The 27,696-nt window shown below is 35.8% G+C and overlaps 1 protein-coding gene across 5 annotated transcripts in view; it reads left to right on the top strand.

Annotated features, from left to right (window-relative positions):
* Positions 1-26,816, top strand: part of BRWD1 (bromodomain and WD repeat domain containing 1) — a 56,853-nt gene extending 30,037 nt beyond the window's left edge. For 2 of the 5 annotated variants that reach the window (XM_071811147.1, XM_071811142.1), the window contains 14 exons: positions 2,161-2,222; positions 6,120-6,275; positions 6,560-6,680; positions 8,287-8,412; positions 9,072-9,147; positions 10,343-10,387; positions 11,012-11,158; positions 12,282-12,434; positions 12,711-12,880; positions 14,515-14,750; positions 15,911-16,096; positions 16,549-17,523; positions 22,595-22,672; positions 24,717-26,816. In XM_071811147.1, coding sequence (XP_071667248.1) covers positions 2,161-2,222; positions 6,120-6,275; positions 6,560-6,680; positions 8,287-8,412; positions 9,072-9,147; positions 10,343-10,387; positions 11,012-11,158; positions 12,282-12,434; positions 12,711-12,880; positions 14,515-14,750; positions 15,911-16,096; positions 16,549-17,523; positions 22,595-22,672; positions 24,717-25,861 — 3,676 coding nt within the window. In that variant the 3' untranslated portion in view covers positions 25,862-26,816. Of the gene's footprint in view, positions 1-2,160; positions 2,223-4,654; positions 4,728-6,119; positions 6,276-6,559; positions 6,681-8,286; positions 8,413-9,071; positions 9,148-10,342; positions 10,388-11,011; positions 11,159-11,682; positions 11,807-12,281; positions 12,435-12,710; positions 12,881-14,514; positions 14,751-15,910; positions 16,097-16,548; positions 17,524-22,594; positions 22,673-24,716 lie in introns of those variants that run through there. The other 3 variants (XM_065862009.2, XM_071811160.1, XR_011740008.1) reach the window with 3 other exon arrangements.
* Positions 26,817-27,696: the final 880 nt, after the last annotated feature.

Raw genomic sequence — 27,696 nt, 5'->3', positions numbered from 1 at the left:
TTTCTGTGCATCTTCTTTCATGTTGACCAAGAGGTCCTTCACATGAAGGAGAAAAAAGGTGAACAAAGATAACTCAGGACCTCAGTGTTCAAAATCAGGATATTGCCCATCATAAAATCACAGAATGTTAGGGATTGGAAGGGACCTCAAAAGATCATCTAATCCAATTCCCCTGCCAGAGCAGGAACATGTAGATGAGGTTACACAGGAATGTGTCCAGGTGGGTTTTGAATGTCTCCAGAGTAGGAGACTCCACAACCCCCCTGGGCAGCCTGTTCCAGTGTTCTGATACCCTTACTGTGAAGAAGTTTCTTCTCAAATTTAAGTGGAACCTCCTGTGTTCTAGTTTGAACCCATTGCCCCTTGTCCTACTGTTGGTTGTCACCGAGAAGAGCCTGGCTCCATCCTTGTGACACTCACCCTTTACATATTTATAAACATTAATGAGGTCACCCCTCAGTCTCCTCCAGGCTAAAGAGCCCCAGCTCCCTCAGCCTTTCCTCACAAGGGAGGTGCTCCACTCCCTTAATCATCTTCGTTGCCCTGCACTGGACTCTCTCCAGCAGTTCCCTGTCCTTCTTGAACTGAGGGGCCCGGAACTGTACACAATATCACAGATGTGGCCCATCCAAGTAATCTGGAATGGATCTGGGATTTTGTTTGCTTTGGATTCCCCCAACGCGGAAGGACTGTAGAACAGTCAGTGAATACATAATATTCCTGTTTCTGTCATGACCAGAGATTGTTCTCGTGTCTTTTACAGTATGTTTGATATCCAGAATTTCATTGTTAGAGGGCCCTTTTGTTTTTTAACTCGGAGGTTTTTGAAAATGTCACTCATCCCAAGGAAGGGAAGTATTTGTAGCTAATAGACAGTTCTGTGAGACTACCAAGATTGTGTTACGTATTTTGGTTCCTTGTATTATCTACTTTTCTTGTTGTCTGTCCTGTTTATTTTCCTTAGGAGGAAGATGTAACTTCCAGATTGAAGTTCTTGCTCGTATGCAATTTCAGTTTTGCTTTTACAGCTACAATTAGAAAATTGGCACTCTTGATGTGCCATAAATAAAAGTGGCATCAACGTTTTGTCTGTAGAACAGATCATCTGACCATAAGGGACTTCTTTGTGTTCCTAACAGTGATAAAGCTAAGACTGTTCCATATATAAAAGATCTGTCGATGTGTGCAAATACTTTTTTTTTTTTCCCTGACAGGAGCTTAATCACCCCAGTACTAGCATGTTCAAAAAATTATTAGACAAAAATAAGTACATACTAAAGGAAATAGATTGGGATCTGTTCACAAACATGCCTAGAGGAATACAATGATCATGAATACTGAAAGTACAAGTAGAACAGACTTGTACCAGGATCATACGGCCTCTGCAAACAGCATCCCCCCAGAATAGTTTCAAAGATACAAATTAGTGGTCTAGCTGGACCGATAGGGCATTAAACTGATCCACTCGGGCATTTCTTATCTTTGAAATACCAAAATGTCCTTCAAAACATGTAAAAATCTGCCCGAAGTGGTAGTATTTGTAGAAATATCAAAATGATATTCACACTTAACTATTAAGTGTCAGAATGAATGTACAGATAACTGTGTTTGGCTTTACTTCCTCTTGGTCCTTAATTAAGTTCAGTTTCATCATTTTATACTTCCTCTTATCTTTGTCTTAATGTGGTACACCTTATAACATGAAATATTAATATAACAAATACCTCACTTACAGTTCTAGCTTTCTCTTAAACATTCAATGGACTTGCACCAATATTGTTGTGGTTTGCAAAAGAATCCTCTCTCCTGTATGTTTGCTCTCATATCTTCCCCATAATGCTACTTCATTTTTTCAAGTGTACAGCTTATTTTTCTTCTGCAATGTCTTGATACAATATCTATAAAATTGATTTTTATATTGAGTAAGTTGTGTATAGCCAAAGTGAGGAGCACAAATGTAATTTGAAATTCATTATGAAGAATGTTTCTTTTTGCACTGTGACAGGTGATTGCTAGCTAATAATTTTGTTTATATGCATATTTATACAGTATATTAATACATAAAAATAGCTGTAATTTAAATATGCTTGGAGGGAATACTTCTGAGTCAAAATAATGTGTGGGGTTTGTTTTTTTTTTTTTTTTAACTTCGTGACTCAGATGGGACAATGGTGAAATTGAAAAGCTTAGCCCGTGGGACATGGAACCAGTTCCTGATAATGGTAGGTAGAAACTCATTTAATGAAACAGTTTCATGTGCTTCTCCCTCTTTCCAGTTCCTTAGTCTCATGCAGGTATTGGACCTTAGACGATTCTTGTCTTTATTGCAACTCTTGTCACCAAGTCATTTGAGTACAGTATCCGTTGTACATATCTACTTAATAGGTAGAACTGGTATGGTAATGGTTATCCTTTAAATTGTAGGGAATGTCAGTAGGGTGTTTTTCTGTGTTTAAGCAAGACAGTTCTTAAAAACAGTCTTGCTTCAGATTGGTGAAATACCTTGAATATACCTATATTTTTTCCCTTGGCATCTTCCAGAGCAATTTTGAAGGAAATACTTGGAATGTGTAGTTCTGGCTTATACAATAAAATCTGCTACTTAAAAATGTCAATGTTCAAAAACATCTCAAGTTTCAAAAAAACAGTTTGTTGCAATACATTGTAGTATAAAGGGGTGGGGAACTAATATGTATAAAATAATTTCCAGCCAGCACATCCTTACTGCATGTAGTTTAAAACCACCAATTTATAAAGTTTGCTGGTCAAATCCAAATTAACTATAAATGATACAGCTGGATTCCTGGTTTGTCTTACTTGATTTAGTTTTCCAGCGCTTATCAGGACCAGCTGGATGGAGGGAAGAAAGTTTGTGAAATACTGAGAGAGTAGTTCCTGAATAAGCTGTCAAAAAGATACTGAATTTCTTAATAATCTTTGCTAGGAGTTAGCTTGTTTCCCGGACACCAGAAAGGCTTATGCTATATTTTTGTCTTAAATATGAGTATGTTGTACACATGTGGATGTTCTCAGTAGCCACCTGACTGTCTAAGCTCCAAAGTGTTACTGCCTGCTTGAGTCATATCTTGTGATGACAAATTCTGCAAAACAATCCGAAATCAAAATGTGAAATTGAAATCTTTATACATTTTAGTTCATAGAAAAGAAGTAATCAGCAGGATTTTGTTTTCACACACGCAGAGATTTACTTAAAACATCCAATTTTCTCATCACCAACATCTGTCTCCTCCTAACATACAGAAGCTTTTCTTATTAATCATGAACTGGTTAATACTTCCCATATATGTTACTGAGAGACAGTCATCATATTGTTAGAGGCTCATAAGCCTTACATATGAACTTAAGTTAGGATTTATTTTAACAGGACAAACTGCATTGATTTATTCTGAATGCTGTATTTGTTCTGAATGCCGTTTAAGATGCTGTTTATATCAGTGTATTAGTTACCACTTCTTTCTCCTATGGAATGAAATATAAAGAGTAGTGTTCTTGACCGCTTTAGTTTGACAGCGTAAGGGAACTAGAATTCTTGAAATTGCTACACTGGCAGCGTAATGACAGAGACATCCTACACATGCTAGTTTAAATCTGGGAAGTATTTGTTGTATCAGAGGAAAATGGTTGCTTCTTTCTTTGATCTGGTAAGTTGTTACTTTGCTGTAAGAGCTTAAGGTTTGATTAATATAAGGAGCTACAACTTTACCATAGAAAAACTTGGAAGGGACACAAGAAAAAGGCAAGCTAAAAGCTAGTGTGTCTGTTGTGGACAAGGTCAAAGAATTGAGAACAACATCCTCTGAACAGGTCAAGGATACAGCAGCCACTAGGTTAGAAAAAGAACAAAAATTATCTGAAGGCAATCTGTAACTCCTTATTTGCTGCTTTTCTTTCCAGGCAGAAACTGGCACTTAGTAGGGAAGAAAAGCTCTTACAGAAAGGTTTTGTGCATTTCTACAGAGCATTATTTTATGAGCAATATAGTATAAAATGAGTTAAACCCTTTCTACTTTGCTTTCTCGTCCTTTCTTCAATTGAATGACTTAAAAACCAAATCAAAATTGTATCTCATGTTTTCCACTCTTCTCTCAAAGTATTTCTTTGTTCAGTTAACTAAGATAGATTTATGGGAGAAGGAACAGCACTGAAGTTGGACTAACTAGCAGATTGCAAGCTTAATTTGTTACCCTTTGTATCCAGTAAGCCTGAGTTTTGTCTCATGATTATCAGGATACAGTGTCAAATATTAAAGTCTTGCCTTGTCAGGGACAATGCTGTAAAGACCAGGAAAAGCTGGTGCATATAGACATGGAAGTTCAGTTTTTAGCAGCATGCTTACTAAAACACTATTGGTGTGAACTGGGTGTTGTATGTATGAACTGTCTATACCTGTACTGTAAGCACTGCAGCCATCCTTCTGGGGATTCAGCTTTCTGTGACCCATTTACTCCTGAAGATTATTCTAGGTGGTCATTATGTATATATATAACATGCTGTGAGTTATGTCAAGTCTTCTGTGTCACATATACCAGGATGCTGCAAAGAAAACAAAGCAGAGATCTTTGCGTGCATGTTGAGAAGGACAGAGTTTTGTTTGTTTTAGTCTGTCATTCTGCTTTAGTTGTTACTCCTGCAGGAGAAAATCCCTCTTGAGCGCTTATGCAATGGAGTACCAGATACCATGTGAGTTCTTCTTGACGCAACCCTGTGTAAGTGTAGAAGCATTACTTGTGCTTTCTCTTAGTGTTGTCTTCAGGAAGTTTGGTTACAGAATTTGTTTTGGCTTAAAGATGAGTTAGAAGGATCATCTAAGTGAGTCACCTCTGCCCCTTCAGCTTTCCATAGTACCTTTTTTTTTTTTTTTTACCTGCTTCTTGAAGAGCTGCTTCATCTTTAGTATTATTTCAGTGGATAGCAAATACTGTTGGGCTTTGTCAATGCAATAGTGAACAGAGAACTAGAAATTATTTCGGTTTATTAAGACTAACCCTGTTCAGCTGAAGGAAAAAATAGTTTTCTCAAACTTAAAAGATCCACCGCTAAAGCTTGGATTTTTTTTCTGTACAGTAGTTGTAGCTGAAATGTATCGAGAATTTGTATGCAGCATATTCATGGATCCTATCCTTTTTCTTGCTTTCATTTTTAATGTACAGACTCTTGGATGCTAATGGAAGTTCTTTCTGTTAATATCTAGCTATAATCCTACACTCTTTACACTGTTGAATTTTATCTGCTAGTAAAAAATAATTATCTGCTGATTCCCATTGTCCTAATCAATACAAAGAAGTGATGTTGCCTACCAGTGATGTTGCCTACCTATGGTGTCTAATCAGGAACCTTCACATGGTTGTTCTTTTTCAAGTACACAAATGAAATGAAGAATGTAGCTTTTCAAAAACAATGAAAGTGCAGAAACTGCAGATGTGCTAAAACCAGCTTGTGGAGTCAAGGGGAAAGGCATCCAGGGATGATACATCATCTACTCAGTCATTCTACATTAGCCAGATTGTGTTAGTCTTAAGAGGCATGACTCTTTCCACAGAACCATAAATCACAGCTTCATGTTTCTGCTAGTTTGTACTGCTTTGAAATTATTAATCTGCCATGTTCAAAAGAAATATTTTTTTTAAATCTCCAAAAGATCACAGTTGTTAATACCAGGAAGGATGTGACAAAGTATATTGCCTGTCTTGCACCTATTTAAAGGCTGAGGGCACAAATTGACTCATTAAAGTAAGTTATGATCCTGTGAAGTTTAGGGCATGCATTTAAAACAAAAGCATATGAACAACTCTTCTGAGTTCAAGTCCTCTTCAAGTCTAGTGCTTAAATGAAGAGAGAAAAGAGTCTTCTGGAGATCCAGAACTGCAAGAAAAGGGCACATAAAGGCTATCTTTGCTGTTGTAGGCGTTCTGTGTACTTCTTTTTCCTATAGTCTTAGCATCAATCTCGGCAAGATGGTGGTTTTTTGTCAGTTATGAGCATATGAGTGTTTTTTTGTCAGTTATGAGCATATGAGTGTTTAATAAACATCAGTACTTAACAGTTTAGCTTGTTGATTTGTGTTCTAACTTCCTATCCTATTTGCTGTCACTCTTCAGTTGATCAGCCTGAAGAATTAGGAGCTAGTGTTTCTGTAACTTTTGAAGAGGTGGAGAAGCTACTATACAAACCTCAAGAAGGCGAGTGGGGGATGAGATCTCGTGATGAAGCATGTGAGCGGATTATCCGTGGTATTGATCAGCTTTTGACTCTTGGTAAGCATGTCATCTAAGCTTTAGGTAGTTTTCTGCTCACATTACGTTTATAAGCAGGTCCCTGGAATATCCATGGCATCCTTTAAATATTCTCTACGATAGAGTACTGTGAATGTTCATACATGTTTATGTGGAGTTCTTTCTGTTTGTCCGTACTGAGATTTTTATATTTTTATACATCAATGGTTTTATCAATAATATACATAGCAATTGAACACCTGGCTCAATTGTCATACGCCTACAAGTCTTGAAATAGTTTAATTAATCTTGCTATTTCTTAACAGATATTTCAGCAGCTTTTGCTGGTCCAGTTGACCTGTGTACATATCCCAAGTACTGTACCGTGATTGCTTATCCAACAGACCTGAACACTATTCGGACAAGACTGGTTAACCGATTTTACAGGTTAGTACTAGCAGTAGAAACGGGAGAGTTTGGCCTTAGGTTTGCCTGTTTTGAGAAGATATGAACTTTTTTTTTTTAGTAAGAAGAGCAATTAACCTTTTTAAAAACATTCTGAAAACCAACACTCTAGTACCTGAATTCAACATGACTAGTGTTTTGTAGCAGGGCTCTGATGCCTGATGACTGCAACCTTATTAAATTTCTTAGATCTTAAGGAAATTGATTTCAGCCTATATGGATACTGTTTTTAGACTAACAATAAACACTGACATTCTTTCTTTGAGAAATTTGCTGTTGGAAAACAATAAACATTGAGGGGGAAAAAAAAAGTTACTTCAATCCTGAAGACTTAATTAAGATTTCAAAGTGCTGTACTTCAGTTACTTTGAACTTGAAGAGGATTAAGAATGTATTACTTTCAGAAATTGGCTTAAATATGGAGGTGAAATCTTAAATACTATCACAGGGGTTTAAAATTATAAAAACTGTACAGTAGAGAGAAAGGGAATAAATTGAACTGTAGTGGTGATAAAGTTCTGATTTGCTGGATGTGCTGAGTATCCATAGCTCAGAAGAAACTAGAGTTGTTCATCTGAACTTACCTTCTGTGTGCCTGTAAATACAGTGAAGAGACATAAATAGCTTTTTTTTTTTTCCCCACGTTAAGACTGAAATAGTGTCTTGGGAAGTAGTTTGAAATTCTGTAGGTGAAGAGCTGCAAACTGGGGATGTCTCTGCTTCATGATTATAAGGAATTGGAAAAATGAATCATAAAAATGAAATTACATAGTTGTGCTAGCTCATTTCTATCAAGTTACAATTTTAATTTGTAGCAGTTTCTACAAATCTGTCATCTTAGAGAGGGTATGGCTTTGACTGGTCAGTTGTCCTCAAAGCAAGGTATCTGAGAGGAGACAGAACAGAACATCATAACCAAGATGTCCTTAAAAAAGTAACTAGACTAATTTTCTTGTCACTCTCTTTTAATTGCTTGTGCTTTGTGTTTATTAGTTAAGGATTACTAAGATACTGCCCAACTTGTGTTCCATTTGACATCTAATGTTTCCAGAATAAACGTTATAAGTTAGAGCGGTGGTTAAATAATACTTTTTCCCTCTCCTTTTTGAATAAGGTCAAATGTAAGCTTCTTAAAAAATGCATGTGTTTTTTAAAGAATCCAGGAAATCCACAATCCTTGGTATTATTTCAGTGCTGGTTTATAATTTAGTGGTAACAAATATTACTGAAACTAGCCAAGTACTAACTGAATTTTTAAGAGTGAAACCAAAGGGTGCTAGAATTTCACAAACCTTCTGAAGATGATTTATCAACAGTGAATTGGAAAATGAGTGAGCAAAGGTGTGCATTGTTGGCTTTGCTTCCTTGTGTGCATGTCTCTTTGTGTGTGTGTACATACAGGTACAAGCATACTTCAGTTTTCCATGTGAATGAAAAGTCTGAGACTGGTCTAATGAGAATTAAAACAAATTACATTTTTCTTAGTCTAATGTGGACAGAAAATTATTAGAGAGAATTTTTTTTTTCAGTTTTTAAGCCTTTCAGCTTAGTATTAAAGGTGCAACATTTTTTTTTTTTTAATTTTAAGGAGAATCTCTGCACTGGTTTGGGAAGTAAGATATATTGAAAGCAATGCTAGGACCTTCAATGAACCTGGGAGTGCTATTGCTAGAGCTGCAAAAAAGATCACTACCCAGCTCTTAAAGTTTATCAAGTAAGTGGCATTTTAATCTAAATAGTGCTTGAATATCCTGCTCTTAAGTGGTGGGAAGATATAAGCATCTTTGTTGTGAATCCTGCTTCTTTTGATTTCTTACTATTTTTCAATACACTGCAGGACAGTTGTGTAATTCTTCTTGACTATTATCCTAACCAGGGAAACACTTAAATGTTCAGCAGAGAGACATTTTAACTTTTTCCCTCAGTATCATTTGCTGTTAGTTATAGTATTAAAATATCACCTGATATAAAAGTAGCTCAACCTGTAAAGTAAGTTCTGAGCTGTCTAGCACATATGTAGAAGTTCCTGTTGTAGCTTGTCTGACTTCTTTCAAAATCAGACCTCTCAACTGAATTAAATTAGTGTAGGCAGTCTCCCTGCAGGTAGATCAGGTGTGAAGGCCCCTTTCAAATCCATAATGCTAATTTTACCTTCTTCCCCTCACTTCGGAAGTGCACAGTATGGCAGTTTTTTGGATGTAACATTACTTTGTTAATATCTTCTGATATTAACACCTTCTTCTTATTTTTCTGTTTCACTCTTAGTTACTGTCTTGCAGTTTATGTGTAGCTTTTGCTTATGGCTCAGTTTAATCTAGGAAATTATAGCTATGTTTTTGCTATCCAAATAACAGAGATTTAATTGCATTACAGTGATCAGAACTGTACAAACATTTTTGAACTATGTAGCACAACAGATGATGAACAAGATTGTCTTGATACTGATCTGGTAAGCTTTTTTGTGGATAATTCCAATAATGTATAGTGGTGAGAAAATGCTACCAGCCTTCAAATGGTTTTAGTAAAATTGCTCAGTTATTTGTATAGATATTTTTGGGTGTATTTGTACATTTATATAGCTAGTATAAACATGTAATATATTATGAACGTTGAGAGTGATGTGAGGAGATGCTTTATTAAAATAATTTTGATTTGTCAGTATTTGGTAAGTATAACAAATACACGTTTTGTATTATGACTGTGCGCTATCAACTGGAACAACTCTCCTGTGTTTTGTGAGTGGGACTGTATTTCTGAAGCATGTTAATGTAATGTAAATATTTCAAGAGTACATAAATAACTGTCTTTCACGGTATTCTTTATTATATGCATCTGCTTATTTCTAAAATGAAAATTATTATTAATATAGTCATAAATGCTAGAAATTGACAAACTGTATAACTATTGTGTTGATGCTTTGGCTCTCAGTTTCACAAATCATACATCCAATTTGCACGCTTCATTGAGCATTTAATAAAGTACATTTATCTTACATCTGATAGAGGTAAATATGCACTGTTGTGAGAATGCTACCTGCAGTGCTGTATGTTTATTAATAGTGTACCCAGAGCTGCCAGAATTGATGTCTCTTTCACTTTTTGATTTCTAATTTGGCATTTACTACCAATACTTCATAAAGTTCCAAAATAGCTGCTCTCCCTTGCAGGTTAATATGTAGGGAAGAAATTACATTGAATTGTTTTAGTTCTTTATTTCACTGCTTCAGCATCACCTTAGTGTCCTTCCACATAATAAGATTTTTCTTTTTACCAAAAGTAACTTGATCACAAGATGTCTTTTCCTAAACTCAGGGCAAGCAAGTTTTATGACATCTGTTACCAGTGATTTGAATTACTGACAAACTTTAGTTACTGAGATTCAAAGCTGCAATTTCTGGTGGTGTTTTTTCCTTTATATTAAGGACAAGAGTGGAATTGGGAATCTTCAGTGGTAGCATCTAGGATCTTACTTTCCAGGTCTCTCGAATCCTGTGTTTTGTTTTCTTATGTGCTTATCTTCTATCTCATTGAGAGAAGTTAGAATAAAAATCAGTTTTTACCGCGGTAGCAAAGCTAGTGACATTTTGAACACTCATTACCTACTTTTCCACACATTTTTAAGATGATTGATTTTATTTTATGCAGGATGATGAAAAATGTCTTCCAAGAACGTCATATAGAAGAAGAAAAGTGAGTTGGCTAATCGTTACTGTATATACCCAAATCAGGTCTGGTAGGAAAAATTGATTAACGGATTGTATTGAAATGCTGTGATAGTGATGCTTGGTTTTATAACAATCATAGAACCAAATTTTCCTGATGGTATTAAGGAAGAAAAAGCTTTGCTTAAGTAAGTCTTTGTTGTTCTAATGCTTCTATACCTGTTCGGTATACTTGTCTAGGAAAATCTGACTTTCAAGTTTGATACCAGTGCTGTTCAGAGTAACCGTTTTCAGTTATCTGTATGACACTGAAATAAAAGCATTATTCAGCTGACGTGCTTGGAAAAAATATTTTGAGTGATGGATAATATTCAGATATTTTGAGACTAGTTTAGTATCAAAAGGTATACTTTTGTGTGCCTTAGTTCTTCAGTATTAAAAAAACCCTTTAAAGATAGTAAAAGAAAATTGTATTATTTGTCAGAGTTTATTAATAAAGATTAGGAAAAAATCTGCTAGTAGTATAGTGCCCTTTTTGTTATAAAATGATATGTTTGGAAGTGCATTTTTCTGCTTCAGAAATAATTCCAGCCAGATTATCAGTTTTTTTTTCTGTATTTCAGTAGTGCTTTTTCCTATCTTTTTTCCCAAGGGACGGGGCTTGAAAAAAGGAAAAAATGTGAAGACTGGCTATGATGAAAACTGTTGGAAGAAACAGTGTATGGAACTGGTGAACTTAATTTTCCAGTGTGAAGATTCTGAGCCTTTCAGGCAGCCAGTTGATTTGGATCAATATCCTGTAAGTTGTCCTTACTAACCTTATAAGATTGTTTGGTTGCTTTTTTTTTTTGTCTTAGCATTTGGTACCATAATGAGATCTCTGTATTGCTTTTCGAGGTATTTGTTCTCTTTTATGGCTTTAGTCCCAAACCGTTGAAAGAAATTTGCTTTCCTCTGTGCTTAGAACTATGAGCTGTATGCTCAACTGCATCAACATAACTAACATCCAGCAGAATATTGACACACAACACAATTGCGGAGCAGCAGTGGTGCCTAAAAATATCCTGATATCTTAAATATGGTTTGAAACCACTCACAAACTCTTTTGTTTGCTTTCTTACTGTCCCTTAATAGGGAAATAATTCTAGATAAATCTGTATGTTCTTAATGAAAACTAGTTTCTTGAAGGACAATCTACAAAACCTGTTTAACTGAACCTAAGCTATGAATTTGATTTGTTCCATCTCTTTCTCTTAGCTGTTCATGGTATTCTTCCTAACTCTTTGATCTCTTTTTGTCTAAAAACCAAAAAAAACTTTCAAGGAAAAAAACTTCTTGACAAGCAAACAAATGTTTTCCTATGGACTTCACATCTTGAATTTGGGTCTCACTTCAGGTTTTAGAACATCTTGAGGTTCTGTAGAACTCATTGACAGGAGAGAAAGAGGTATTTTGAATTGCCTTTTTTTTTTTTTTAATCCAGATCAGTTTTTCTCATAGTAAAATGCATCAGGGAAAGGATTATGTGATGATTTACAGCAGTCTCATTTCTCATAACAATAAAAAATGTTGACTTGCATGTTATTGTTATTGGGGAGTTTTTATTGAGAAAGCTCAGGAGAACTGATACTGAAAATCTGCATGTGCGAGCTTGTGACACTGTTATCAACTCACGATCCTTCAGAAATTCTGAAGTCCAACTTGAGAATGAGCAAGAGTTTGTAGGGGATAATGTAGTGGAGACTTTAAATCAGCTAATCTCAGCAAAAGCATTGCTGTCTGTGGTAGTTACTTCTGTTTTCAGCTGATGGTTAAGATAATCTTCGGTTATTTCAGCTACCATTAAATTATAGAAATAAAATTCAAAAGTGTCGTTTTGCCTTTATACCTTCTTGAATCTTTTTGTCATGTGTTTTGTCTAGGATTACAGACATATTATAGACACTCCAATGGACTTCGGTACAGTGAAAGAAACTCTGGAAGCTGGAAATTATGACACTCCAATGGAACTGTGCAAAGATATAAGGCTAATATTTAGTAATGCAAAATCGTATACTCCAAACAAAAAGTCAAAGGTAGCTGTTAATATTGGGGATTTTATGCTTGTCTTAATGAAATGACGTATTATTTTGGAGTTAGTTGTTTATCAGTACTTTTGATAAAGCTACTGGTTGGATGGATATTGGGGAGAAGTATGACAAAAATATTTAGTATATTAATTTCTTGTTTATCTAGTGCTACATAGGATTGCATACTATGCATTTTCTGTTCCTTTCCTACAGTTTTTCATTTTTGAAATGTTATTCTTGGATGAAAGGTTCTGTTTTTAATATAAGCACTTCCTTACCTAGATTTATAGTATGACCTTGAGATTGTCAGCACTATTTGAAGAGAAAATAAGAAGAATTGTTTCAGATTTCAGAAATGGTCAGAAACAGAATGAAAAGCTGCGAAGAAACCAGAGGTATACTAGAAGGTGTCGTAATCAAAGCTCAGTGCAGCATCCTACCAAAATGCTCAGGTAACCACATTATGCAGATGTAGAGATACATCTCAGCTGACTAATATTCAGGTTGACTGTCATGTTTAGTCTGTGAAGAAGAGAACAGCTAGCGTAGTAAATGGTTAGCTAACTTGAGCGAGACTTTTTATAATTATTTCTCTTGCAGAAGGAAAGACATGCAAAAAAAGCAGGGATTTTGTAGTATAAAACCATTAGTGAAACAGCAAAAGGACTGAAGGGTAGAAAAAGGCTGGGTTTTTTTGCTTTTTTGTTTTTAATTATTTCAGTCAGGAAATCAATATTTAATCTGACGGACATAATGACGAATGAAACAAAGATTTACGTGCTGTATATATTACAAAGATAACAAAGCTGCTTATATTACGTTTTATTACATACAAAAGAAAGTCCTATGGAATTTATAGAAATTTTCACTTACTGTAGCATTCTGTTGGTGGCTAGATATGCCTTTTCTCTTTTGAAGGAAAACAAACTGGTTGACATGATTGACTCATTCCTAATTTGCATATGGGATAGAGCAAGACAAAATACAAAAGCTAAACTTGGTAAATTGTTGAAACTGAGCTTATACGTTTTTGCTACTGTCCAGCCTTTCTTTGCTGGCAGTCAAAGAACAGGAATAAGAGTTTTAAGAAAAACAATCTAAGAATGCATTTCTTCACCATATTTGGCTTTCTTCTCTTAAAATTTCAGTGGATTATTTCTATGATTCTACATTTTCAAGTTCTATTATACATGGATGTTGGACTATGCTACAGGTGTTCCTGGCAATGAGCTTTAAGCTTTACTGGCAGTCTTTCTTGGGTTCTATTTCTTCCCAGAGAAATAAAGGAACACACATCAGGATAGGCAGCAATTTTCTTGTGAAACTACACTTCTGCTTCTATCTCAAGAATTGTGTGTGACTTCTTTACAAGTCAGTGGTGCTCAGCAGGAGTGGGTTTGGGACTATTTGGGAGAGTATGTGGATAGCAAAGAGCATATACATCCAGTGTGTGTAGATGAACATCTGAAAACCTGTGACTGTAAGGAAGCAACTGACAAAACAGGAGTTTTAAATGTGGAAATAAGTGACTTATCAGGACTGTGTGTAGCACTCTAGCATGTGTAGTAAGGAAGAACTGAATCAGTGAGTTTCTGTGCAAACACGTGTTTTGTTTTATACAGGAAACTTTCTCTAAAGATACACCTTCTTTGTTTCTTTGGAACTCAGTTTATTATAGAGCAATGTTAGTATGCATAACACTTAGTTTGAGGCTTATATGCAATTAACAAGAGATGGGGAATTCAACAGAAATTGAGGCTGCTGTTGCAACTTTCTCATAAACAATAAGAGGACCTTGGTTTCTAAAAGGCATTCAGTATTCTTTGTTTCTCAGAAAGGAGTGTGTCTCCCCGTGTATAACTTCATTGTTAGTTTAATGAAAGTACTTAATACTTATCCTTGTCAAAGTTAAAATTGTCCCACACCATGTTAGCTCACAAATCTACCTACCCTTCCATAAATCTAAAATCTTAGGGCATACAGTTAGTTAAGCTTTCACAGAGAAGTAATGTTAAAATACTTAATTGCCATTATTTCTCCTAGTTTTACAACCTCTTTTGCTTTTATTTCTCTCTCCTTTCACTAGAAATTTGAAGCAGAAACCATTAAAGTCTCAGGCAAAAATTGAATCTGAGCAGGAAGATTCTTTTACTCAACCTACCTCAAGGAAAGCTGCCTGTGTTGCAAGCCATAAAATGAATGCTGGCAATTACAACCACAGTTCCTCTGGTGAATCCTCTGATTCTGAATGCCTGGCATCCTTTGAAAGGAATGGAAAAGCTAGATCCACAACACTAACAAACGGTTCTGCGTTATCATCAGGTCAGAAATAGAATTATTTCAGATGAGGATTTTCATCTTGGTCTTTGCCATGACTTGTCCACTAATATTTCCTTGCTTTTATAATTCGCATAGTTTGCAATTGCATTCTAAATTGTTAAACAAGGGTTGCATTTTTAATGTAATTTATTTTATTTGACAAGATTTTGATGCAGTTTGGATTTTTTGTGTAATACAGAATTTTGTGTATTTTAATGAATTTTGGACACTATGTTATTGAATATTATAAAAATATCTGTACTAAATATAGACATTTCTACTTTAAAATGCCATGGAATGCAGCAAGCTTACTGAACTTTTAATGAAAAAGCTTGTGCCCAAGCAGGAATCTGTCAATAGAATAGTTTGTGTCTTAGATGCAGAGCTGTCTTGGTTGTGCATATTTTTTACAGTCAAGTGGATGATACTTTTTTTTGCAGCTTTTATATGGGGATTCACAACAAAGCTGAACTGAGTAAGACTGCTGATAAGAAAAAGTTGTCCTACTAACTACATGGTTACTTGATGCTCTCAGGTCTTACCAAATGGAATAACAGAATTTCTTCATTTCAAGCAGCTGTTCTAGGAAAGTGGTTGCAATAAATTGATGTCTTGTGTTTGAGAGGGAAATGTAGTGTATTTGATAAATGGTACTATATAAAATACAGGTTGTACACCTATATATATTGCATAAAAATTGTCATTCAAAATTAGCAAATAACAGAAGTTCCATGAGACATAGAAACCTTCCTGTCTAATCGTTTTTTCCCTACACCTCACCTCAACAAAAATTCAGTTTCTATCAAAGAATAGCAATACAAGTCCTGCTTAAAAAAAAAAAGTCTGTCAGAGTATATTTTGTGTATGTTTTTTACATGCTTTTCTCTTAATTCTCTTATTTGGGAACAGCCATGTTATTTTACTTGAAACTTAAATACAGGTTAAAGAAGTTTCCTGTCACTGAACACTAACAATATGGAGTGGCCTATTTTTTAGAGCTGTCAGTTTCATACGTGGAAGACACTAAGGCATGATAGTGTATTGTAAGATAATATTGCGAGGAAATATTGAAGATTTCCTGGATCAGCAAAGTGTAGCTCTTAACTGGAAGCTGACTATATGTTTAGAATTCTGATTGATTTGTTTTGTGGGTTTTTTAACAGAAAGTGAAACAGAAGGTTCCTTGGTTTCATCGTCTACTTCTTCTTCATCCTCTACAAGTAGCTCAGAAGACAGCAAAGAAAGCTCTGTGGCTCTTGCATCACCTCCACTACAAAATGGTGTATGTAGAAGAAAAAACAGCAATCGTAGGATAACTAGAAATCGAGCTGCTCAGAGAAGACAAACAGGTAAGATTTGAGTAGTTTTGTTGTGACTGGTAAATAAAACAAGTGTTTATATAACTCAATATAATCAGTATTCTTTAAATTGCTGTATATGTAAGATGCCAGCTTTTTATTGGTGGTAGTTCTGAAGCTCTCAAAGTGATACATTCAATTTTTTTCAGTTCTTGGGGGCGGAGAGCAGAAACAAAGGGGGAATGTCTTATGACAATTTTTTATGTAAACAGAAGTAAAAGCTGTAATTTGTAAAGAAGTTCTAATTGTCACAAAACTAGAATGAATGGAAAATTTACGACATGGCTAAATAATTTCTCTTGGCAGACAACAAATGCACATAACTATTACGAGGAGTGTATTTTGTTTGTCATGTCTGTGAGTTGAACCTGCTCCAGGCTTGACAAGACTTAAGCAGCTGCTGGTTTTAAATTTAAGATGCTAATCTCTCATTTCCATTACAGGAGCACCTCTTCAGGAGAATGGGAATACAAGAAAAACTGTCAGAAAAAAGTTATATGTCAGTGACTCTGAAAATACTTCGGCGGTGACATCTGGATCACTCAATAATAGTACTGGTAGACACAGAAAAACTCCACGCAGAAGTGCTGCTGTGGCTGCTAATAAGTTAAGGCTAATGAGCGATGTGGAGGAAGAGGTCTCAAGCTCAGAAAGTATTGGCATTGGGTGCAAGAATAGGAAGCTGCCTCACCGAAATGCCTCGGCTGCAGCCAGGCGAATGTTACTGGAGGGGTCTGAGGATGACGTAGGCTTAAAGTCTGAAAGTGAAAAAGAAACAGAAGAGCAGCTTACCAAGAGGAAAGTTCTTTCTCAACCTGGTTCATCTGCTGCACGAAGAAAATTTGTTAGTGAATCTGAAAATGGAACTTCAGATTCTGAGACAGACACACAGATGAAGCAGAAAACCTGGCAAAGCAGTGGTCATAAACAATCACGTGGGACAGGCCATTCTGTATCTCCCAAAATGATAAGTCCCACTCCAGACTTCTCAGAGGAGGACTCCAAAAGCCATAATTCAGAGTATGGGAGCAGTCAAAAAGCTTCTGACCAGTCTACATCTGCACATAAGCCTGCAGAGAGCAACTCTGAGGATGAAGTGAATTCTGAGTCAGGTAGATGGAATGGCAGAAAAGCAACTGGTCTAGAGCTTGTTCCTGTAAAAAAAGCAAAAGTCTTGAGTGATTTAGAGGACACAGCAGAATCTGAAACAGAAGGCAGAGAGGATCGGAGAAGTTTTATCTCAGAGAGCTTGGTGCCAACTAGAACTGCGGAGAGTTCAAAATCTGGACATGGTGACCATTTCAATCACTCTTCCGATACAGAATCTGAGGCAGATTCCAATAATAGCAATTATTGTGAAACTACTTCAAAAACAAAAAGGAGGAAGATAAAAGGAAGAACAAAAATTGTGAGAAAAGGTAAAATTTTAAAAGTTAATGCATCTGACTGTTGATATTGACTAGATGGAGACAAGATTAATGACTGCATAATGGCTGGGAGGATTTGGACTCTACACAGTGTGATATTGTTCCTCGTTGTTCTAAAATAACTATAAATGGGGGAAGGAGAATGGTGAGCTACAATGACGGCGATGATGACAGTGTCTAGAAGTCTAGACAGGTTTGGAACTGAGAGGTTACCAGACACAGCACTGAGAGAAAACTATTTGAGTTTGGTGTAGTTCTATGGTATTGAGAATTTGGATTGAACACTGGCCGTTCTTGTGCAATTCAGGCAATACATTTCTCTATGAAAAACTTATAGTTATCTCATGATTGTTTTTTCCATATTTAACTTGCACTTGCTTATCCGTGTAGCAGTATATAGTCTCTAATGCTACAATACCAATTCTGAAATAATATTACTGTGCTTATGTGACAGTTAAATTTGAGAAACGCTGGCTTTCAGGGTGTTGCCACAAAACTAAGCAGTGTTCTAAGGGATGGTGTGGATGGGTTCTATGGTGTGCAGCTCAGGGTAGCACAGAATCTCAAAAGCAGCAGTACATCTTGCTCTGTCCTGTTCCTTATTTTGAGAATTTCAGCAATGAAGACCCTTTGTTTTGTAGTCTTGTTACCTTGAACTTGTGGGTAAAGCAATAGTTTTTACTGTAGATTATCTTAATTTTCTGTTGAAACTTTCTGTTCTAAAGCAGACTTACAGCCATTATTATTTTCAATTGAAGGAACTTTACCTTTTTTTTTTTGACTGAAAGATGTTGTAATTATTCTTCTGTGGTGTACACTGGAACCTGGAACTTGATTTGGCTTTTGGATTTTATTCTGTCAAGTGATGTGTAGTGTCCTTAAGACAGAGAGGCACTTTGGTGCTGCATTGGTTGTGTTTTGATGCATGTCTGACTTTTCTCAGTTTTGTTATAACACACAGGGGGTTGGATGGTTATCAGGGCGGGGGTTGTGGCAGATTTTGTATGGGGAGATGCAGTGGTGACCCTGCTGTTACTCACTTGCTTCAGTTTCCTAAGTGTCTAAGCAAAGTTTTTAACTCAGTGAAGCTTGATGGCACTTTGTAGCTACATTATCATGCTGATAAGACATTACAGAAAAGATCTATGTGAAGCAGTTAATGATAGCTAACTGAAGGACAGAAATTCCAGATTGTTTCAAATTCCACTTGTTTCAAAAAGCTTAGTTCTTTGCACCTTTTTTTTTCCCCTCCCCCCCATAATTCTATCTGTCACTCAGATGTTTGTGTGTGCTGGCTGACACATTATGATTTGGACATTCATATTTTGGGGATTTTAAAGCATATCAGAATGATGCTAAGTTTTATTAAAACAGGGTCTGTACATTATGTGTCTTCATAGTGTTAGGGGATTGGTCTTAGAATTTGAAAGACTGTTCAGAGGTTGGTGTTTTGGTCTGATCCTTCCAAGCCTGTTACTGGATCACGGAGACCAGATTATGAACCTCTAAAAACTCCTTAGGAATTTAAAGTGTGTTTGGGGCTTTGTTTTGTTGTTTCCTTTTTGGTGGTTTTGTTTAGTGGGGTTTTTTGTTTGGTTGGTTTGTTTGGGGTTTGTTTGTTGGGGTTTTTTTTGGGGAAGGGAGGGTAAGACATTGTAAAACATCTTAAGCACTCTTACAAGACTTGAGAGAATATCGCAAAGTGGCAATAGACCTAGCCTGCACCTAGATCATTAGCTTTTTCTATATTTAACCTTATTGAAGTGCAGGTTCAACATAGCATTTATTTTGGTTATATAGATTTTGTTTTGTTGTTATGGTGGAATTATCTTTCTCAGCAGTGTTCCTCACCCACCTCCCTCAAAGCAAGCAGTCTGCATTGTTTAGCCTTAACACATGGGTTTACAGGAATTTAGTGCCCTGCAAATAGTTATCAAAAGGCTTTAAGGAAATTAAAAGGAAAAAACAGTACTCAAGCTCAAAGGCATGAGTTGGTTGGCTTTTTTACATACCAAGCACACACAACAGAATTAAATGTTTCTGGCTCACATAATACTTGATCAGAGTTGAAGACTCTAATGTTTTGGAGTAAAATATCCTATCTGTTGTCAGTTACTTCCTACATTATTAATTTGGCAGTTGAGAAAAGAGTGAGCTATATTCAGTACTGCATTATAAGAGAGTAAAATTTTTGTGTCCAAGCTCCTTACTTTTCAGTGTTCAGTGTCAACTGAATGCTGCCTTGCCGAAAAAAAAAAAAAAAGACCAGGGGAAAGGATTACTTTTGACAGCATATATTTATTTTTCTTCCAGACTGAGTAAATATGCAACAGCCTTGTAAGTTTGATTGCATTACATTTTTGTGCCGTATCAGGTAGTAGCTTTGATACACACTTGTAATGTAGTGGTTTAATAATCTTGAGAAGAAAATTGTCTCTTAAGATCAATCTGTCTTGACAGTTTTCCCAAAAGGAATACATACTTCTTTTGTACTAAAAAGGCCTTAATATTTATAGCTGCTAAACATACTGAAAACATTTCTTACTGTTTTAATATTAGCAAGGTGAAAGGATGCCAAATGGACCTGAGGAGCAACAATAAAGAGCTGCTGAGTTCTGTAATTGGTTATTGAACTCCAGACTTGTCAGAACTAAATTGCCATAGTCACTTTCTCTTCTAAAGCTTAAGAAAACTGGGAGGAGGGAATAATTTAATAGCTTTATGGAATTGAAAAATCTCACTTGAATGTGCTTCCTGACAAAATCCGTGAGTCATATATTAAACTTTCTGGTGTTACTAGGAGAAGATTGGAAGAGACTTTTAATGTGACAAAAAGGGAAGGTGTTTGTACAAATACTTAATCTAGTGGGAATTTTTAGCTTTTGGAGTAGGCAATTGGTAATGTTTCCCTTATCAGTCTTGTCTAACAACTCATTTTTAAGAGGAAAGCAAGACTGGTTAATTTTAAAAACTTTTTGTGTAAACATTCTTTGTGAATAGTGTAGAAGCTGTCACACTGGGTAGCCAACACTGAGCTTTTTGGATTGTTTGGATCTCCTCGCAGAGTCATCACAGTATCACAGTATGTTTGGGATTGGAAGGGACCTCGAAAGATCATCTAGTCCAATCCCTCTGCTGGAACAGGAATGCTTAGGTGAAGTCGCACAGGAATGTGTCCAGGCGGGCTTTGAATGTCTCCAGGGAAGGAGACTCCACAACCTCCCTGGGTAGCCTGTTCCAGTGCTCTGTCACCCTCACTGAGAAGAAGTTCTTTCTCAAATTTAAGTGAAACCTCTTGGGTTCCAGCTTGATCCCATTACTCCTTGTCCTGTCATTGTTTGCCACTGAGAAGAGCCTGGCTCCATTCTCATGGCACTCACCCTTTATATATTTATATATTTATATTTATAAACATTAATAAGGTCACCCCTCAGTCTCTTCTTCTCCAAACTAAAGAGACCCAGCTCCCTCAGCCTTTCTTCATAAGGGAGGTGCTCTACTCCCTTAATCATCTGCCAAAGGGCTGAGTATACCATTAACTTAGTAAAAACCCCTTAATTTTATTATCCCAGTAGGTACAGAACCAGCATGGTTAAAGACAGAGGGCCAAGTCTGAGACTTCTTTCATGTGAAAGGGGAATATATTATTGCCCTAAACAATGTTCCTTATAGGCAAGTAACTTTCAGATGTTTCGTTTTCTTTACATTGTGAGTTATTCCCCATGTTGTTTTATTGAAATGGTAGTTGTCCTGTATATGAACTGATAGCTAGCTTTGGACAGTGTTTACTGTAAAACACAACATTTATTTTCCGTTTCGGTTTATCTAATCTTAAATATGGGATATTACCACAGGTATTCACATAATTATTTTTAAATTAGCAGATGCCCCTTCTAACTCATTTTTCTCAATGGTCAGTAGATGCAACAACAGATTGTGCTGTTAGCACAGCCTAGTTTACTGTGTTTTATCAAACTGATGCATGTCTTGCTCTTTTCTGAAGAGGCTGAGAGTAAATAGGAAGCTAAACTTGTTTGTACTTATAAAAGTTGTTAGGTACTCCTGGAGATGCTTTTACTTAAATATATAAATATAGGCACATATGTATTTATATAATATCTGTTTTCAAATAAATACATATTTTCTCTCTGTATATATATACTACATGGTTAACCAGCTAAGCAATTTATGTGGAAACTTTGTTTTGTGATGTGGTGTGTTTATTTTTAATACATATGTTGTATATACACTACATAGAAAATATAGGATATTTTCATATATAAAACATACTCTATGTAGTACTGGAGTATGTATTCTATTTTATATAATATTTATTCTAGATATATAGTATGTTTTTGCATATATGTATATTTAAAAACAAACAAAACCCAACCAAATGCCAAAAAGTAATACTACTAAAGCAAAGCTTCAACATAAATTATTTAGCTGGTTAGTAGGAGCTAGGAAATAATTTGTGGACTGTAGTGCACCCTGCAGGTGAGCTGAGTGGAGCGGTGGATGAATATTCATACTCAGTATTGAAGTCTGGGCTTCCAGGTTTAGGATTTGATGGCATGAGCACCAGGACAGCTTGTTGCAATGGTGAACTTGATGGACAAGGCCTCTGTGACTTGGTGCCTGTCTTTTAAATGCTCTTATAGTTTTTGTGGGTACTGGAGTTTGTTTAATCATCCCTCTTTCTGCCTGTGCAATCTGTTTGTTCCTTTGCAGCATTTAATTCAGGAAGTTCATTGTGTAGTTTCATTAAGTTTTAAACAAAACTTTAATTAAAAATGAGCTTTATACAAATTTGTTCCCAATTGAAGATTTTGTATACAAAGTATAGATTTAATATTCTGGTCATGTTTTCCGGAAAGTCTGGGCACCTTTATGCTTTAGTCTTACATTCTGTCTTATAAATTAGCTGCTGAAACTTTGAAAATATGCATAATCTGTTTATTATTACAAAAGTTTTTCTCAAAACATCTATCTATAAATATCTAAGCACCTATCTCTGTGGAAAAACTGGCTCAAATAATTATGTGCATTCTTTTTTCTTTAGCTGCCTTTCTTGGAATAGTTCCAGGTGATGTCTTTAAGTTTCAGACATTTACTTCTCCAGATGGCCAAAGGGGATCAAGTGAGCATTAAGGCTGGGAAGTCTCTTCTACCTTTCTAAACTGCCCTTCTGTAACACAGGTGTAGCTCAAAGCAGATGGAGGAGAATCTCTTAATCCTGGAGTTGGATTATATGTTTCCACACTTACTAACTGGTCAAAATGTCTCTCTGTACCAGTAACTTGTGTGCTGTCGTTTGCCACTACTAGTATGTTATGATGTATCATTACATTTAATTAGAGTGTTTTCCTGTGTCAGGTGTAATTCACAGTGTTAAAGTTCTTTACTCCTGGCTGTTCAGGTTTGCCTCATAACAGCTATGAGTAGCAGCCATATGTTGTGTATATGTCTACTTGATAGTACTGGAGGACAGTGTATAATTTAAGCCTTTGCTCTTAATTTTTTTAATCGGTGAATTGGTTTGCCTTTTTTACAGCATTATGCTGTATTCAGCAGAAATAGGTTATGTTTTGGCCATAAAATCACACAGTACCAATAGCAACAGTAGTAGTGTTCATGTATAATTTCTTAAAACTGTTAGAAAAGACAGTAAATTAATTATCCTTTGGAAACCTCAAAATAGGAATAAACTTGAGTAGTACATAAAAGGATTTACTTTGAAATAATGACCAGTTTTGGTGTCTTAAGGGATTTTTAATATTGCTACTCAAGCTGGACATTTGAATTCCTGTTTCATAACTTTTTATGGTTTTTTTCTATAATACATCTTTAGTGCTTTTATTCTGTTCAGAATTTAGGGAAACTGTTGCCCTATCCATACTTTATAGGTGAGGAATTGGGGAACGAGAGTACAAAAGAGCTGCCGTGCTATAACACATTTGGCTAAGCTGATCAGAAGGAGCAGGGTATTGAACCTTCCTCAGTTTTAAGTCTCAGGCTGGTGTTCTGTGTCTAGGTGGCTGTCATTCTCAAAAGGCATTTGGCCGTTCGTAGTATAAACAAAGTTATCAAGACAAGCTTGTTTCATCCCCCTGTAAAGGAAGATGAGAGAGCATGCCCTCTCTAAACTCTGCTTGCTTCCCTAAACTTCTACTTGAAAAGATATGTAGTTGCTGAGCATTATGCAAAATGCACAGCAGCTGCCATGATTTTTTTTCCCCTCTGTTTCCTGAATACAGGTAGAGAATTGTTGAAAGTAATGAGATAAAGCTAGAATAAAACTGACTGATAGCAGGAGATAATAGGCTAATATAATTTAGGGGCTTTAATGAAGCACATATTTATCCACTTCACTCATAAAATCAATAACAAATACAAAGAAATAAAGATGGACAATAATCTTGGGAAAACTAACTTTGCAAAACACTTTTCTGCTAAAATATTTTTTTAATCAAGTCTATGCAAATAAATATACTTCAAGAACTTCTGCTTTTGGTTTTTATTGATACCTGTGAGTAAAACTGTTTTATTTAGAAGGTAAAAGTTTAAACCATTTATCTTTGTAGCATCATTCATGTTATTTACAGACTGAATATTTGTTTTCAAACCCAGCATAAGCAAGTACTATATTAAAAATATTGAATGGAAGATTCACTATTAAAAGCAGTCTAACTGTTAAAGCTGCTAAGGAACTGAACCGTTTAAATGTTTTTTATGTATATGAAACAATTCTAAAGTTAAGAAATCTATCTGGGGTTTGTGTCTACATAAAATATTATAAATTCTTTTTTAGAATTCAAAGGTCTAAAATGTGTAATAAAACATTTTGAAAGTTAATTCTAGGAAGAAAATTATAGCTTTTAATGATGGCAAACAAGTTCTTTCATATTACTAATACTTCTAAGTTAGGTAATTTGTAATTTCTAAGCTAATTACTAGAGTGATGCTAAAGAATATTACTTTTGAACACTTCCATTATCTCAAAGCAAGAGTCTGGGACTGCCTGACTGTATTTTTAGTAAAGGCTTAAGGTAAATTGTGCATAACAGTTGAAATCAATATAAATGCTTTTGTGTATTTTATTAAAGGCAGTAGTGTTTGTGCTTAATAGATTTATTTCAGGAATATAAGTTACTAAAAAGAACTTTTAAATCTTTATTTTGTAGAATCAACATCTGAGGAGACGGGACAAAGTGGAAAAGTGCTCAGGAACAGGACATGTATTATTAACTACAAGAAACACATAAAGCTGTCTAATGTAACAGAGAAGAAAAATCCACGCAGATGTGCCACTTTAGCAGCTAATAAGATTAAGATAATGAGTGATACAAAGGAAGAATTGTCAAGTTCAGAAAGCATTTACACAGTAAAAAAGAACAGAAGGCAGCTTCATGGCAATGTGTCTGCAGCATCCAGGAAGAAACTGATCAGCAGCTCAGAGATCGATGCTTGCTTAAAGTCTGATGATGAGAAAGAACAGCTTTCTGGTAGGAAAAAACTTTCCTGCGCTGAATCATCTGCTCCTAAAAGAAAATACATTAGTGAGTCTGAGAATGAAAAAACAGAATCTGAGGCAGAGATGAAAGCAACTCGAAAGCAGATTAATGATAACCACAAGCAGGTACACAAAATGATCTGTGCTGCAGCTCTTAAAAAGTTTGAATATGACTCCTCAGAAGAGAATTCCACAAACCACAAGATGGAAAATGGGAGAAACTGGGGAAATTCCAGTCAGTCAGCTTCAGCCCACAACCATCATACGAGCAACTCTGAAGAGGAGGTAGATCCTGACTTAGCTAAAAAGGAAACTAAAAATATCAGAGAAGTATCAAAGAAATCTAGAGTTCCTTTCAAAAGATCAAAATTATTGGATGACTTCAAAGAAACAGCGGAATCTGCAACAGGAGGGAAGAAAGATGAAAAAAGCTCGGTATCAGAGAATGTGGAAGCACCTGGGACTGCAGGAAGTTCAAAAGCCAGTTTCCATTGTTCTTCTGATTCAGACTCTGGAACTGATAACAGTATCTATAGTGATGCCACAGAAACAAGAAAGAGGAAGAGGAAAGCAGAAGTTGATAGAAAAGAAGTTACCAATTCCAGCTCACTTAAGACTTCTAGAAGACCCCAGCGAAGGAAACGCTGGAAACCTAACCAAGAAAATGACTCTGAAGATTTGGATTACACCAAATACAGAAGAGCTAATCGGCGTTCTAAGATAAGAACTCGGAATGGTGGTAGACGGACTGTGAGATACGACAATTGTGATGACGACTATGACAGAGGTTTAGATGATACGGATTGTGAAACATAACCTTAAAAGGAAAAGCCAGCCCACTCTTTTTTTTTTTTTTTTTTTAATGGTAATAGCACTAGAACTCATGATGGATGCTGGCTCTTCTTTGTCCTACATTTCAGGGAATATATTTATATTTTTCTATGAAAAAGTTATGAATGTGATTAGATGATGACTTTCTCCTTTTCATATTTTGACTTGCACTTGCCTGCCCATGTAGCAGCATTTAGCACAGATGCCAAAATGTGCCTCATTATAGGGGCAATTTTTTGTCTTTACTGGTATTTTATTACATATAACAAGAGTTTAAAAAATGTTAGAACACTGCACAACAGGTTAATAGCAGTATGTTGAGTATTATTGTTATGGGTGCTGCAATGGAATACTACCTAGGTCATACAATGTTCAAGAACAGATTTCAAACATCTCTAATGCTGTATGAAATCATATACAATAGTAACAGGCTTATAAATAATACTGTACACTATAAACATCAGGCAGATGCTAGCATTGCATCAAAAAAGTGATGAATGGTCGCTAGGCTAAAATCTTCACAACATGTATTAGTACAGATGTTAAATGTTCTGTACTTCCATTATTGAAAACATGCAACTCTAGAACCAGTTACCATTGAAAAAGTGTATTTGCCAATTAAAAAGGCATATTGGTGCTGGTGAAAAGAGAGTTTATGCTGACAGGTAGTACTATCATAATTAATGTGACTTCTATACTGTAAACTTAAGAATATGAAATGCAGGTGAACTCTTGGGCCTAAGGGTTTTTGTGTGTTTTCTTTATAAAATAGAAAAACAAACAAAACACTTGTTCTGTTTTCTTTATGTGGGAAGAGCTTGAGGTACAGGGTTCTTACATTCCAGACCTTATTTGCGACATTTCTGTTGTTCTTCCATATTTAAACTTTTAAGTGCTTTATTGTTAGACTTTGCATTGATTAAACTTTACCAGTTTCTAATTATTGTAGTACATCTCCTGTTTTAGAAATGTTTGAGGTGGCTCTTGTTGACAAGCAATAATTCTTGCATAGGTGATAGGAGAAAATTTCTCCAGGAATAAAGTGTAAATTCTTGGTTGACCATGTATCAATGATGAGAACGCATAGCACCTCTCTGCTCTTACCTTGCTTTTCCCTGGAGCTGTGCTGGTGGAAGCCCCACCATCGCTGCCTTCAGCCTGATACCAGGATCTCTTCTTCTTTACTGCTCTCTGCTATAGGTTTTCTCCCTCTGCTTTCCTGGCTCCCTTTCTCACACTTAATAAGACTTTGTGATTTCTGATCTCGTCATTCAATAGGAGATGCGTTCATTGGAACTGAAACAGCAAGTTTGTGAATTAGTTTTCCAGCAGAAGGGACTGGTAGTAGCATCTGGAAGGGTTTTGGAAAAAAGAAGGTTAGTGCAGCTGCATAATCCCAGCCACCAATGCCAGAATTGCTTGTACAAATGGAAGCGATGTAATGGAAAAGGGAGTCCCACACACTGCTTACCAGCAATTAGTAAGAACCACTTCTCCAGCAACTTTGACATTCTGTGCCAAAAAGGTGTATTTGGTATCTAGACTGTTACATCAGTATAGAAAAATACTTTTTGTTTTTTCTTAAAAATTCTACATGAAGTCCAAAAATAACTTCGTATATATCATTCTTGCCCCAGGAAATTTCTTTATTTGAAGAATAGTCCTTAGTATGAGAGGGCAAAATTTTGTAAAGTCAAGATACATGTTTATCTGAGTTCTTGAAGTTGGTTTCTTAAGTATGAACACGGTTGTGTTTAGTGATGAAACTTTGAAGTGGCTTTGTGTATCTTACCTTTTAGTGGCAACTTTGTTACAAGAGA

The sequence above is a fragment of the Patagioenas fasciata genome, chromosome 1 (assembly GCF_037038585.1).
Source record: "Patagioenas fasciata isolate bPatFas1 chromosome 1, bPatFas1.hap1, whole genome shotgun sequence".
NCBI lineage: Eukaryota > Metazoa > Chordata > Aves > Columbiformes > Columbidae > Patagioenas > Patagioenas fasciata.
This window is presented reverse-complemented; position numbering and strand designations above follow the sequence as displayed.